Below are 14,163 nucleotides of genomic sequence, written 5' to 3'. Positions count from 1 at the left end.
TAAGTAGGACTGAAGAATTGATTTAGGTTTGGAAGATACAATATTTGGGGGCGATGTATTCTTAGACTTACGGTAAGTAGGCGGAGCCTCCTTGTAGTTTGGCTCCATCCCAGAAACAGTCCAATGGGGTGATGATCATGCAGGGGAAGAGCTTGGCAATCATCTGGAGGAAAATGACGAGGACACATCATTAGGCGATGCAATTACTGTATGTCGTCAGCGATGACCGGTATATTAGTCACTGTGTATAAGTGGAAAAAATTAATGTTCCCCAACTTACTCTATCAATCATGACGTTTTCGATAACAGGGATTCCTGATTTGTAGCATATGTTGTTTAGATCCCAAGACCTATGGAAAGCAAAGCTGAGGTCAGGATGGGTTGGACGCATCCCGCTAAACAACATAAACACCTTAAAGTTAAGGTCCCCTTAAAGTTAGGACTAATACACAAATGGACATGGCACACTTACTTTCCAAACAGCGACACCTGGACTTTGCTGGCAGACACTGCGGCTTCCACGTGCACCAGCAGAGCATCCTGGGTAAGTATGTTGGCGCCTTCTTCTTTGGGGGTCTGGATGAGCATCTGTGAGGTGAACTCCGACTCCTCCCCCTGCTTCTCCTTGGTGTAGCGCAGCTCCTGGCTAACCCGGCTACCAGCTAGCGGAGAAAAACAGGAAGAGAAGAAGACACAGGTCAATATAAGGAGCAGCATTCAATTGAGGAAGAAAGATCAATATATACAGTAAATAGATAGATAGATGATTACAAAGAAAGATACATATATATAGGTAGATAGATAGATAGATAGATAGATAGATAGATAGATAGATAGATAGATAGATAGATAGATAGATAGATAGATAGATAGACAGATAGATAGATAGACAGATAGATAGATAGGCGGGCAGATAGATTTAGTTTTATTTTATTCAAAGCAATTCACACGAGCCAGAGTCTGTTCTCAAAAGAGAAAATTAGTGGTTTCTCATTGGCTTCTTCTTCCTCCTCTTCTTCTTCTGGTTCTGCCTAACAGATGTGCCCTATTAGGCCGGGGGGGGGGGAAGTGGGCCCCGGGCCGCCCTCCAGAAGCCTCCACCACATGACACAGGGTACCAGATACGGTCCGGGCACAGCGGCGGCGGCCGTGGTGGCCGCATGAATGCGCTCTAAATGACATTTCATGGTGAACCAGGGGGAGAGCCGTGCCGTCAGGGGCTGGGCAGGCTCTGGAGGCCAAACCGGGAACACATGTCTGCACCGGGGGCCCGCCGTTGTGCTGAGCGGACGCATAAATGGAACGCACCTCGCATGGTTAGTGGAGCGACGGAGAGAGCGGCGAGAGAGAGAACCCCCCGAAAGAAAGAAAAAAAAAAATAAAATACCAAGAAGGCATGGAGTGTAGAGTGTAGTGGGACAAAATATGAGCGAGAGAATGAGAGGGAACAGTAATTACTGTTTAATTACTGTTGAGTTGGGAGTGGGGTGGGTTGGAGGGGAGGGGGAGGGGGGGGAAAGAACTGAAAGAAAGGTAGAATTAACAGCAAGAAATGTGGTGGCAACGTTTGCACGAAAGGGGGGACTCATGCAGAATAGAGGATGGGAGTTAGCGAGGGAGAGATTGAGAGAGATGGAGAGGGAGAGGGAGAGAGAGAGAGAGGGAGAGGGAGAGGGAGAGAGAGAGAGAGGGAGAGGGAGAGTGAGAGAGAGAGAGAGAGAGAGAGGGAGAGAGAGAGAGAGAGGGGGAGAGAGAGAGAGAGAGAGAGAGAGAGAGAGAGAGAGAGAGAGAGAGAGAGAGAGAGAGAGAGAGAGAGAGCCCACTGTACTGCGCTGTGCAGTAGAGTCCAGCACTCCCCCTAATTACAGGAGGTTGCCCTGAAAAGAGTTGACCAGCCGGGGGGACAGGCGGCCGTGCCAAGTGGACATAAAACATGCCGCGCTGGATCACAGAGGGCCAGCCTGCCCCCGTCCCGCGGGCCCCGTCCCCCTGCCCCCGGTACATGGCAACCCCCGGAGAGAGAGAGAGACGAAGAGTGGGCGAGTGACACCGGGGAGGGAAACCTTCATCGCTAGAGAACGCATTTGTAATCGTTTCAGGAAAGCCGACATTATTGCAGTTATTTCACACACTCACTCATGCCTTTCCTGTGACGGGTTGAAAAGTTGTTTCTTCTTCCCCCCCCCCCCCCCCACCTTCCCCCATTCCCACCTAATGCTGCTGTAATTGATGACATTGTTGACGCTACATTTTTATTTCCCCCACCCCCCCACCAAACGTTTGGTGCATCTGACTGGTGGCCAGTCAGAAACCTCTAAGGCGTCGTCGTCCCCCCGTCCCCCCCTACCCCACAGCACAGACTTCAGACGCGCACGGCTACTACCCAAACGGAACCCTTTCAGTGTGTGTGAGTTTGCCGTCGTCCTTGGCGTCTGGTAAACCTTGACGTTTTCATATGTTCTCGTCTGCAGCAGCGTTGGGGTTTTGATCCCTACAGGAACTGGGTGGCTCGGGGAGAGACTCTGGCTCTGTAATTACAGGCCTCCTGAAGTAAATTATAGCTATTTGTGTCTCGTTCCTCCCATCTGGACCACCCAGGCGGCCCCTTCTAGCTCTCTCTCTCTCTCTCTCTCTCTCTCTCTTTCGCTCTCTTTCCCGCTGCCTCTTTCGCTCGCGTTCTCCTCCCAACCCCTGGTTTAGCCCCGGCCCAGCCAGCTGCTTGCTCCGAGCTCGCCGGTTCGGTTTCTGCTCCGGTCGGGTCTGGTTAGTTGAGCCACTTGCCCCAATATGGAAGACTGGTCCTTTTCTTTTATTTGGTCGTTCTTTCAGTCTTTTGGTTTCAATCTTTTTCCCCCCTTTCTCTTTTCCTTTCAGTCCCCCCTCCACCCTCTTTCTCTCGCTCTCTCTCGTTCTCTCTCTCTCCCCCCCTAGTTCCCTGGTCTGCCTTAAAGAGACAGCAGCACCCCCAAAAAAACGCCCGCCCCACTTGGAGAAAATGGTGTTGAGGCCATTTGAGTGGAACAGGCATGATCTTAATCAATCGAATGACATGCTACTCAAAAAGACTCCTCAGAGTTAGGCAATAATTGCGTTAAACTTTTGAGCTAAATGGTGCTGCTCTCCAGACAGGCAAGATGCCATAGGAATATAAATGATTTCCCTTCAAAATATCCAAGAGTTTTCTTTTTCTCTTTTTCTTCTGGTGTCGACTTACTACTGGACCCCGTGTCCCCTAATCACTGTAATTTCCTCTCCAGCCAGGTCCACAACACCACACACCCAGAGCTCCCAGCCCCGGTAGAAACCAACGGCTCATCGGTGGTACAAACCTTTAACACCAGTAAACTATATGGCTGCTCACATCTGGCTTCCAAGGGGAAGCCACCCTTAAACTTTTCACCCATTATCCCTCCACTTCTTCTCCACTTCTTCTCCACTTCTCCCCTCCTCATTCCCTTCCCTTGTGTCTGTTGTTCCAGCCAACGGTCCGGGTCCGAGTCCCAGTTCTAGGCTGCGCTAGGTTAGACCGGCCACCTTCAAAGTATAGTGTGGTAGATTAGCTGGATTAGGGGGCCTCTGAAAGGCCTCATGCTGTTATAAGCCCCGCAAAACTAAGAGGGCTGGAAGAGACATGCGTGTTGATACCTGCTATACGGTCGGGGAAGGCATGCGTTTGGGGAAGCAACCACCTATCTCTGATTGGACCGAGAAAATGGATCCGGGACGGATACTTTCATTTTTTTTGACTGGCGATTTTTCCAGTTAATTCCGGTTGACCTCAATTATGCATCAATAGGATATCCAATCTAACCGTGAGCCGTCCATTAGAAATGGTGGTTTGGGAGCTGTGGAGGGACCACAGAGGAGTTCCCCCAGCCAGGGCACAGCCATGGCGAGGCTACCCAGAGCAGATGGTGGTGGTGGGTTACCCCACCATACACACCCAGCGCAACTACGTACTGAATGCAAACCCTTTGTCATTCAACCCTCCAATTTCTTTCAGATGTTTCCCAACAAACAGCAGAATAAAATAAAAGGGGACGTTTTTCTTTTTTTAAACTGCAAAAGCAAATGGACCAAAACTTTCCCAGCCAGTAAAACAATGGAGGAGTCGGGTGGGAGTGAAGCAGGGAGGGGGGGAGAGGGAGAGAGGTCGGCCCTTTGGTATCTTACCTATAGAAATACAGTGTGTGTGTGTGTGTGTGTGTGTGTGTGTGTGTGTGTGTGTGTGTGTGTGTGTGTGTGTGTGTATGTGTGTGTGTGTGTGTGTGTGTGTGTGTGTGTGTGTGTGCATCTGTGTGTGCGCACGTGGGTGTGTTCATCAATATTCAAGGACGACTACAATAGAGGAAACCAGACTAAATGCAATAATGTTGTAAAGAAGGGGAAAAAAAGATAAACTCCAATACAAATATGATTTTATATCGTGTATAAAAAGGTGGGTCAATAACTAGTAGATACAACTTAAAAAGTTTAACAACTGACAATAAAGGGAAGGGAAAAAAAGGCTACAACATAAGAAATAATCAGTTTCATTTACATTCTATTCAGATGTGCCAGTGGTGTTAGCACACCACACATAAATTTCCACTTGGGTTGGCATTTAGGCACTTTCTATTTCCATATGTATGGACCTGCCTCTGCTAATTATGCTAATCATGGGCAGTGTTGGCCACTGTGAAAAATAGACACATTAGACACTCCACTGACCGCTAATACTGCTTAATGTGTGGTTGAAACATACATTCATCCCCGCCTGAAAAGCAAAATTTTTCCACATTGCTGGTCTCATTCAGATGAGAAATGAATTTATTGAGCTCAAGGAACCATTTCTTTTTATCCCTCCAACTACCAAGAAAATGTTCTCTCTCTCTCTCTCCTTCTTTCTCTCTCTCCTTCTTTCTCTCTCTCAGTCTCTCACAGTTCTAAACTGGGTGTAAAGAGGGAGGGAAATGGTGCAGTTCCTAAGGTGACTGGTGTTGCTTTATTTTGCACACAGTGAACACAAAGGTGGCTTCTAAGTTAGGACAGAGAGGGCGTCACACACCCTCACGCCCTCAACCCCCTGTTGGCAGCTCTCAAGCACTTTCACAATAATAAACTTCATATACCTCATTTAATTTGCTTAATTTTTTAAAAAGCTATGTTTGTGGCGCATTTACCTTTTGCCTCGTGTGGCAGCAATTTTAAGCCTTGCAATTAAAAAAAAACTGTGTACGATTAAATGTACACAAAATGTATCTCCAGAAACCCACAACTAATTATAAAAAAATGCAGCGAGACTAATTTCAAGGAGGACCATGCGTGTGTGTGTTTTGAATCAAATGTAAGCAAGCCTAACATTTATACTGTGCTTCTCCCTCCAATGTTTGTTTGTTGGGGGGTGGTCTGTTGAAAAAAGGTGTGTTTGTGAGGAGGAGGAGGAGGAGGAGGAGGAGGAGGAGGTGGAAGGGGTGGGTGGGGGGGGGGGGGTGGTGCTGGGGTTAGGGGGTGATAGAGAGCCTTGGGTGAGAGGACAGGGGTGGGGGAAGGCGGTTTAGGGGGGAGAGGCTGGTTGAAATAAACATTTAGAAGTGACCCAGGTTGACTCTGGTCTTGTTTGTTCTCTCCACCAGTGAGGTCCTGGGCCCTGGGCGCGCTGGGGAGTTTATTTGTCTAGCTGGGGCACCGCCGCGCACTATTCACCTCCGATAATGCCTCATAGAGCTCTCTTTCTCTGTCTGAACGGGGCGGCTGCGTGCTCTCCAATGAATCATAGCATTTACCTGCTGCGGCGGGCCCTGCCGCTGCTAACCAGGTTTGTTTGGAGAAACTGCTCCAAACACACAAATGCCCACATGTGCGTTAGTTTACTTACGCAAAACGCAAAAAAGTTGATCACCCACACACTCTTTAAACCTCTTTTCTTTGCGTGTATTTTCTTTTAAGAAGGTTGTGTGTCCTATATGTTTTTGGCTAGCTATCCAAGCTAGTCTAGCTAGTTCATGGGTGGACATTTGGGCTGCCATGACCCTCCTGTGTGCCCTAGGCTGGTGACTAATTCCTATTGTGTGGTGTTTGACCCTGCTCTTTTAGCTCTTTACTGTTGTCTTTTCAACACGTCCTCCCTAATGGGGAACGCGGTAGGGCTACGCATGGTCTATGAACTCTTTTTGGACAGCTAGGCTACGCTACTGTGTATTACTCAGTCGACTAACGCCAGAATAAAACATTCAAACAACGAATTACAGGCAACTGGAAACAAAGAAGTCCACAAATAATTTTCTCAGTGCCCAACGTGACCATCCAAACCCTTTTTACCGAAAGCCAGACTACTCCTTGAACCCAATCCCCAATATCTTCTTCTAAACCCTTACAATGCTTTTTTTTTTACGATCCCTCGTTCATCAAGTCAGACATTACACACTGACCCACACCATGCCAAGCTTACACACACACACAAACTCACACACTCATGTCTGCTCACACTCACGACTATATATACAAACGTAGATAAACAAAATGGTAGGAAGATATACCTTACAATAGCCATACATAAATACATCTAAACTAAAACGCACATAAAAGTAACTCACTGATGTTGCCATAAGGGGAACACCCCTATAAATGAGACTTTCTAGTAAGATTCGCTAAAAGGAGAAGGGAAAAAAAACTGCTGCTTCCTGCCTCTGTCTGTGGACTCTCTACAGCGACAAAACACCGGTGAGCCAGAAAATGGTGCTTAATCCCCCTGTCAGACTAAACAGAGATATCTCTGCCAGCAGCCGTCTAGTGCATACCTACACAGGTGTGTGACTATAAACCAGCCCCCGTACCCCCCACACAATCCCTTTTTTCTGTGCTTGAACTTTAACACAACGCTTTAGGTTTCACAGAAGCCAACCAACACACTCCATTCAATGTGTGAGGGCCGCAAGACAAAAATGTAGACCGGATTTCCATTCCAACTTAATGAAGACGTACGCACGCATGTTTTCCCGGGGATTTTTTACAGGGCAAGTCTAGAATGTTCTGAGCTAAACCATCCCAACTGGATGACTGTGTTTGGTCATCGCTGAGGTTTACGTGTGGGCCGGTGTTGTGGGAGGGAGGAAGCAATTAGCAAAGTACTGCTGGTGGTCCCTACTTCACAGGGCTGGCACACAGACAGACAGACAGTCAGACAGACAGACAGACAGGTAGGTGGGTGGATAGGTAGTGATGGAACACCCAGTCACACACACACACACACACACACACACACACACACACACACACACACACACACACACACACACACACACACACACACACACACACACACACACACACACACACACACACACACACACACACACACACACACAACAAACAAATGGGCAGCAGAACGACCGTGAGGGAAGCTGTCCCGAGCCAAGGTGCCACATATGACGAGCGTGTGTGTGTGTGTGTGGATGTGTGTAGTGTGTTTATACAGTGGGGACAGTTAGCACTACCAAGCGGGTATACAACGCGTAGCATCTGTCCCTCCCTACGTAAACCCCCCCAGCTGTGTCCAATCACAAAGGTGTCAACCTCTGTGACAACGTAGCAACACAAACAACAACAGTCCCCAAATGGAAAAAAGGCGGGTCATTAAATAGAGAAGTATTCGCACATCCTTAGGTAAGAGACGTAAAGACAAGCGCGGATAACATGTTTACTTCCTTTGAGGATTCTGCGCAAGTGTGTGCATGAGTGTGTGTGTGTGTGTGTGTGTGTGTGTGTGTGTGTGTGTGTGTATGTGTGTGTGAGAGAGAGAGGGAATCTGTATGTGTGTGAGAACTAACCTCGCCTTGTTACCGAACCACTTTACCCTCCATTGAGGGGCTAGCAGCTTTGTCAATGGGCTATTGGTGGAAACAAGGCAGGCAGAAACTTTAGAAACACGGCCACAGCCTCTTAAAGGCACAGCATTCCTTTTCAGCCCTTGGTTCAACGCTCTCAATTCCGTGGCAAAACAACTGGCACACAAACATCCAAACATCTCCTTTAAGAGCGCTACCAATTAGCTCAGGGGCTAATCCTCAAGAGTTACACTGGCGGGGAGAAAGCGGTGGCGAGGGGACGCTGAAATCGTTGTCTCCTTTTTGTGTTGCTTTGAATTGTTTTTTTTCCTCTTTCTGCAACGAGACAAGCGTTTGTATTTTTTTGGGGGGGTTTTATGCCACCCCTAATCATCCCAACCCCCCCCTCCCCCCCCACCTCCATGATTATACTTTAGTTTAGCTGAGGGGGAAAAGACCGGGAACACAAGGGACCGAGGCATGGAGCCTGCACTACTTTTTTCAACACCTCCGTAAGTCTCCTCAAGGGGACGAGCCTCCCCAAGACCCACCCACCCATCTCCCGCGATCACCGGTGACTTGGTGGGCCCCCCCCCCCCTACAATATAGACTCTGTTTATGTTCACCAACTGCTGTGGTGCCTTTCGAGCGTGCAAAACAGGTGGGTAAACCTCAGCTGCATTCACTTATATGTATTATTTTTTTTTTTTTAATTGTAAGGAGGGGAGGTGGGGTTAGTGTGACAGGGGGGCGGTGGAGGAGGAGAGAGAGGGGCTGGGGGGGGGGGGTTAAGGGAGGTGGTGCCTGCTTGCCTGCCTGCCTGCTTGCCTCTTGTTGAATGGAATCCAAGAATAGTTAGAGACCACACAGGGAGCAGGGTGGGGGGAGGGGCCAGAGCCCCTCAAAGATGGCTAACCATTCACACAGCCCATCTGCTGCACGGATCAGCCCCACGGCTGAAAGCCTGGGGGTTTAAAAAGAATTTGGCCAGTGTGAAGAAGAAGAAGTAGAAGACGAAGAGGAAGAAGGAGAAAATAATAATAATAATAATAATAATAATAATAATAATAATAAATAAAGGTGCTGCCTCTGCCACTGAAAATGAACAGATAAACAAAAAAAATATCTAAACAAAAAAAAAGTCTAAATATTGTTTGTCGTCCAAAGTAGTGAAGGTAAAGTGGATTTAAGCATTGGACTCAAAAACAACAACAACACAAAGATGGAATAAGATCATAGAGAGAGAGGGAGATACATTAAGATAGAGTAGGCTGCATCGTCATTTTGGATGCAACCAATGTACAAAGTTTGGTTTGGTCAGCTGCAGTAAAGCAGCAATAACACATGATGCAATTTTGGAATTTCATAGCCAGCTTGCAGTGCCACGACACAGACAAAACCACCAATTCATTCTTATAAATACAAACTGCAAAAAAAAGAAATTACTGCAACCTTATTGTGACCTTATAAACCATTGCAACCAGTCAAGAGGGGCCACAGTCATTCACTCAGTCAGACAACTCAGCTCCAACCACTCTGCTGGATATATAGTCTCTATATCCCTAGCATGACAACCAACATGGCCGCCTTGCCTCTCCTCCATCACCCACCACCACTGTCATTCTCACTCCTATCAAACCCAAAAGTATTCCCACGCGACACACACAAACCATCTCAGTACCGAGCACCGGAGCAAACCAACCACACAGACAGGTCCTGTTTTTCGAGGTGAAAGACACTCACGCAACAAGACAGACGGACCAAGGTGAAAAGCAGGTCTCTTCGCTGGACTCACCTTCCACCCAGAGCTGCTCGATGTCTGTCTCGATGGCTGCCACCCGGAGCCCCACAGACAGCGCTCCGAACACCAGCAGGCCGATGAAGAGCACCTTCCCGCAGTGGCTCTGGATGTGGCAGCCAAGAGAGAAGAGCAGGGCCTGGAACCTCGCGCGGATCCACAGCGGCGCTTTCTGACCTACCGCTTTACCCTGAAGGAGAGAGTTGAGGTGTTACTACAGTGTATGGGAATTATATATGCAGTTTATGTACGGTTAATGGCTCATAAGTATATGTAGGTATATATTATATACACACACACACTCAGAGGCCTCTCTCTCACACACACACACACACACACACACACACACACACACACACACACACACACACACACACACACACACACACACACACACACACACACACACACACACACACACACACAAACACACATAAATCTATCTATAGTGCGTGCATAGAATAGAAAAGGCTGTAAGCCATCATAGCCAGGAGAGATGCCAGCCACCACCAGAATCAGAAAAATAACAGAACCTATGTGGATCCTATCCATGTCGCTGCAGGTCTTCTGAAAGGGGCCTAAAGCTTTGAGTTTTTCAGCCCAAAACTGATCATGAAACGGTAAGATAGCACGTTGCTAACCGCCACACTGGGCACAGGACTGCATGTTGATGTGTGTGAAATGTGAATGTGTGTATTGGCAGTACAGCTGAATACCGTTCTCCCCCAGATGGTTCTGTAAGGTCCACCACCTCATGTATTCCAGTAATTTCATGTTTTCTTTTCCTGTTCCTGACTGGGTCTCAATACTACTTGGTCATGACAAATCCTGTATTGAACCGGATTATTGTAATTATAACATGCGTTAGTTCTGGTGAGACTTCTGAAGCATAACTGCATTCCATGAACATTGTATGGGGAGTTTAATACTGGATATAAAACCTGCAACTCAGCGACACACTATGGTGTAACTGAGCCAATTCTATATTATAGTCAGTCTAGAATACATGCAGTTGTCTTAATGCCCATGTGCAATCTTTATCTCTTGTATGTGTATGTGTTTGTTTTAAAAGGTTATATGTGAATAGGTTAAGGCCAACCAAAGGATACAATGAAAATCCTCGTTTAACTGACTCTAGACTAAAATGATACAACTTTGATGCAATATAGAATAAAATAGAAATAAATAAAAAAATCATAGAAAATTGTCTAAAATCACATTTTCGTACGGTTGAAAAAACTTGAACTAACTCTAAGCTGCCCTTAAATCAGGGAACAACACCAACATGCATTGCATGTATGTAAAGGTAACGGTATTTTAAACGATTCTATCAATATCCTAGCCTATCCTTTATTCTTCTTGCATAGAGCATAGCACTAGTGTTGTGGTTTCGCTCCACGGTGCTGAAAGCAGTCCAAGCGTACGGGCGGTCCAGAGATGCTTCAAACTCAATCAGCGAATTCCTGCATGGGACCCTCCACGTCTCCCCACACAGAGCCCACTGTGGTCCTCGCCCTCGTAACAAAGCCGAATCACGCACGTCAACAACAGTCGGCGATAGCCCCACTTAAAACCTACTCTGTGTTTCTTTAAAAAAAAATGAATGGAACAACGTGTGTTCATTCATAAATAAATACATAACAGCACCGCTGTACGGTGAACTGGAGTTATTCCACCACGGAACCAGCTCGGTTGTAAACACTGCGATAGCGCCGTTCTTCCCCCCTAAAGCGATCTGCTAAAAACCACCCAGTCAACACTTCTCCAGAAACACTTCATTCAGCTCACCGGCTGAATGAAAGCTGCCTTGATATCCCACACTATAGTTTTACAATCATTGCTTCACCTTTGAAATCTGTTTAAGTGCGAACGCAGCGTGGCAATAACTCGGTCTCCGGAGCTGCTCAGGAGGGTTGGCATGCGGCTGAGAACGCGTGTAACTCGGGGGGAAATCTCCAAAGACCCCGGCCCCCGGGACCCCGCGATCCGAGGCCATAGTCCCAGTGAGCGAAGGAAGGCGCGCGGCGAAGCGTCGGCTGAACGGTGCGAGTTTAGAAAAAGTGTCAATAATCCAACATAGAATACGAGCGCATCCAGTACCACCGGGGGAAAGTTAAAAGAAGCGTTTCTAGTCTTCTTTGGAGCCAAACAAGTCTCGAAACTCCATCCCAACATTATGCGCCCAAATCCGTATAGGTCCTTCAGTCTTCATTCGTCCCGATAGCTTATAAAACAAGGTCTCGGGGTAGGAGTAGTAGTAGTAGTAGTAGTAGTAGTAGTAGTTGTTGTAGTTGTAGCCTACGACTGAGCCGTCCGTGTCAAGTCTAACTCCGATCCCGTAGCGGTAACGTATGGAGCAGTTCGCCTCTCGGCAAACCCTGAAAAGGGAGGTTTGATGGAAAAGTGCTCCGGCTCCCATTGGCCAAGGAAGAGGCAAATTACTTTGCAAACATCGCCTATTATTAGCTGCTAAGCAACAGCTCACCAAAGTGGAGAGAGAGGGGGACCACCCAGGCTGCCGCTGCCTGGGCCGGAGGGGAGGGGAGGGGAGGGAGGAAGGGGTGGAGGAGGGAGAATGGGAGGGGGGGGGGGGGGGGGGGGGCGTCGGAGGGAGAGAGGAACTCTTTCAATAAACTCGGCGCACGCACGCACACGTGCGCGCGCGCCCACACACAGCCACACACACACACACACACACACACACACACACACACACACACACACACACACACACACACACACACACACACACACAAAACACACACACACACAAAACACACACACGCACACACGCCCTTGCACAGACGCACGCACGCACGCACGCAGGCGCGGGCACGCGGGCGCGCTCGGACACTTTTTTGCTGCCTGCTTGCTCCGCCGGTTCTCTGCATGTTATTCTCAGTGGCCCGGCTTTAGTTAGTAAAAGAATCTTAAATGCCATCTATTGATACAACAGAGGCGCGCAGACACATTTTCACGAGCCAATCATCCAAAAGTCTAACCGTGTTGATTTGGATAAGTACAGAGAGGAAATGCATATTAATAAACACACATAAAATAAATAAGCCAGGTGTGCGAGGAGAATAATAAATGTAATAAATCATATAACACAGCATTCATGCCTGTTGCCTATCGCAATGAATGAGGGGTTTTGTTATAGGCATGTGTTAGTGTGGGTGTGTGCGTGATCGTGCGTGATTGCGTGCATGGGGTCTTTAGCACCAACAGCTGTAGCAGCCTCACCTTTTGTATTCAAAAAAGAGAAATATTTTGGAGAAAAATATAAACTACAGGCCAATGGCCTTTCAACGGTCTCCTTACTCTTTAGTACCAGCTATAGAAGCAGATATGTATTAGCTTTACCCTGAAAAAAAAATCTTAATTTTCAAAAATGTTAAAAAAAAGCTAAACCACCAAAAGACATTACAGTAATGTTTTTCCCACAAATATGCCCAATAATAGTACATCACTTGATTATAGGTTACAGGGAGCAACAACAGCTGCAGAAGTTCCATTAGTAGTAAGATAAACATGTTAACAATGAATTACATTTAAAAATATGTTATTATAAGAACTTCACAGGGGAACAATAACTTCCGGAGAAATGTAGTTTCTTAAACGTAAATATATTTGACAATCACAAAAAAATATCGAAATATAGTTGACAAACAAAATAAAAAAATTCTGACATTTGGTTTTTCTTTCCCTCATCCTCTCGGCTTTAAGACGAAAACAACCTCTGGCTCTCCGGCTTGTTTACCAAGCTTTCTGGGTTATTGTAAACACTCCAAGATGACTAGAAAAAAATCCCCAAACTGTGGATATAATGTAAAAGGGTGCATCCAAGTTATACTTGACATTATTTGTTAAGGCGCTAGAGTTCTGTGGAACAAAATCGGAGCTCAAATTTTTGTTTCCAGCTTCAAGCCAACAAATTAATCAACTTAGGCTGTTACAAATCATATCCTTCAGTGGAAGAAACTGGGCAAAAAAAAATGTTTTCTCATCCTCTGTATAGGATAACCATCAAAAAATATAGAGGATAGGGTATACATTTGACAACATGTAAACATGTCTGGTTTAGTGCTATTGAGTGTGTAAGCATAGAATAGAAAAAACATACGCAGATATTTAACTTAATCGCGTACTACATCTGTATTATTATAAGTAGCCTGCTCTTTTCAATGTGTTGAGAAGAGGATGTTGACTCCAATTTTATTAAACGGTTGAAGGTCTGAGGAGTTCCATAGAGCCTACCAAATGTTTTCTGGACACCTTATCTACTATTGTATCCAGGAACATACAAGGCACTCGTGTGGCCAAAATGGCTACCATTCAATTCTCCTGGTGTGGATTGAGTGTAGCTAGAGGGGACTGGGCTGGGTGGTGCGCTAGAGATAGGGTTGCTATCTCTCTCACTATCAAATACTGGACTAAGGATAGCGTCCTGTTGTCATGGCACATTTTGGCGGGCCTGTTGCCATGGCGGTTGGGGTTAAAGTTACGTGAATTGACAGTGTACTTTAATGCTCCTTTTCACAGGTCTTGTTTAAACATCCC

General features: G+C 46.7%; 1 protein-coding gene across 1 annotated transcript in view; it reads right to left on the bottom strand.

Moving 5' to 3' along the window:
• Positions 1-12,128, bottom strand: part of ptch2 (patched 2) — a 17,271-nt gene extending 5,143 nt beyond the window's left edge. The window contains 5 exon segments of the mRNA XM_060058566.1: positions 72-163; positions 281-350; positions 473-662; positions 9,601-9,793; positions 11,450-12,128. Of these exon segments, the coding sequence (XP_059914549.1) occupies positions 72-163; positions 281-350; positions 473-662; positions 9,601-9,793; positions 11,450-11,599 (695 nt within the window). The 5' untranslated portion in view covers positions 11,600-12,128.
• Between the last annotated feature and the right edge of the window lie 2,035 nt (positions 12,129-14,163).

The sequence above is a fragment of the Gadus macrocephalus genome, chromosome 8, assembly GCF_031168955.1.
Source record: "Gadus macrocephalus chromosome 8, ASM3116895v1".
In the NCBI taxonomy this organism is placed as follows: domain Eukaryota; kingdom Metazoa; phylum Chordata; class Actinopteri; order Gadiformes; family Gadidae; genus Gadus; species Gadus macrocephalus.
Note: the sequence above shows the minus strand (reverse complement) of the source record. Positions and strands in the feature narration are given on the sequence as shown.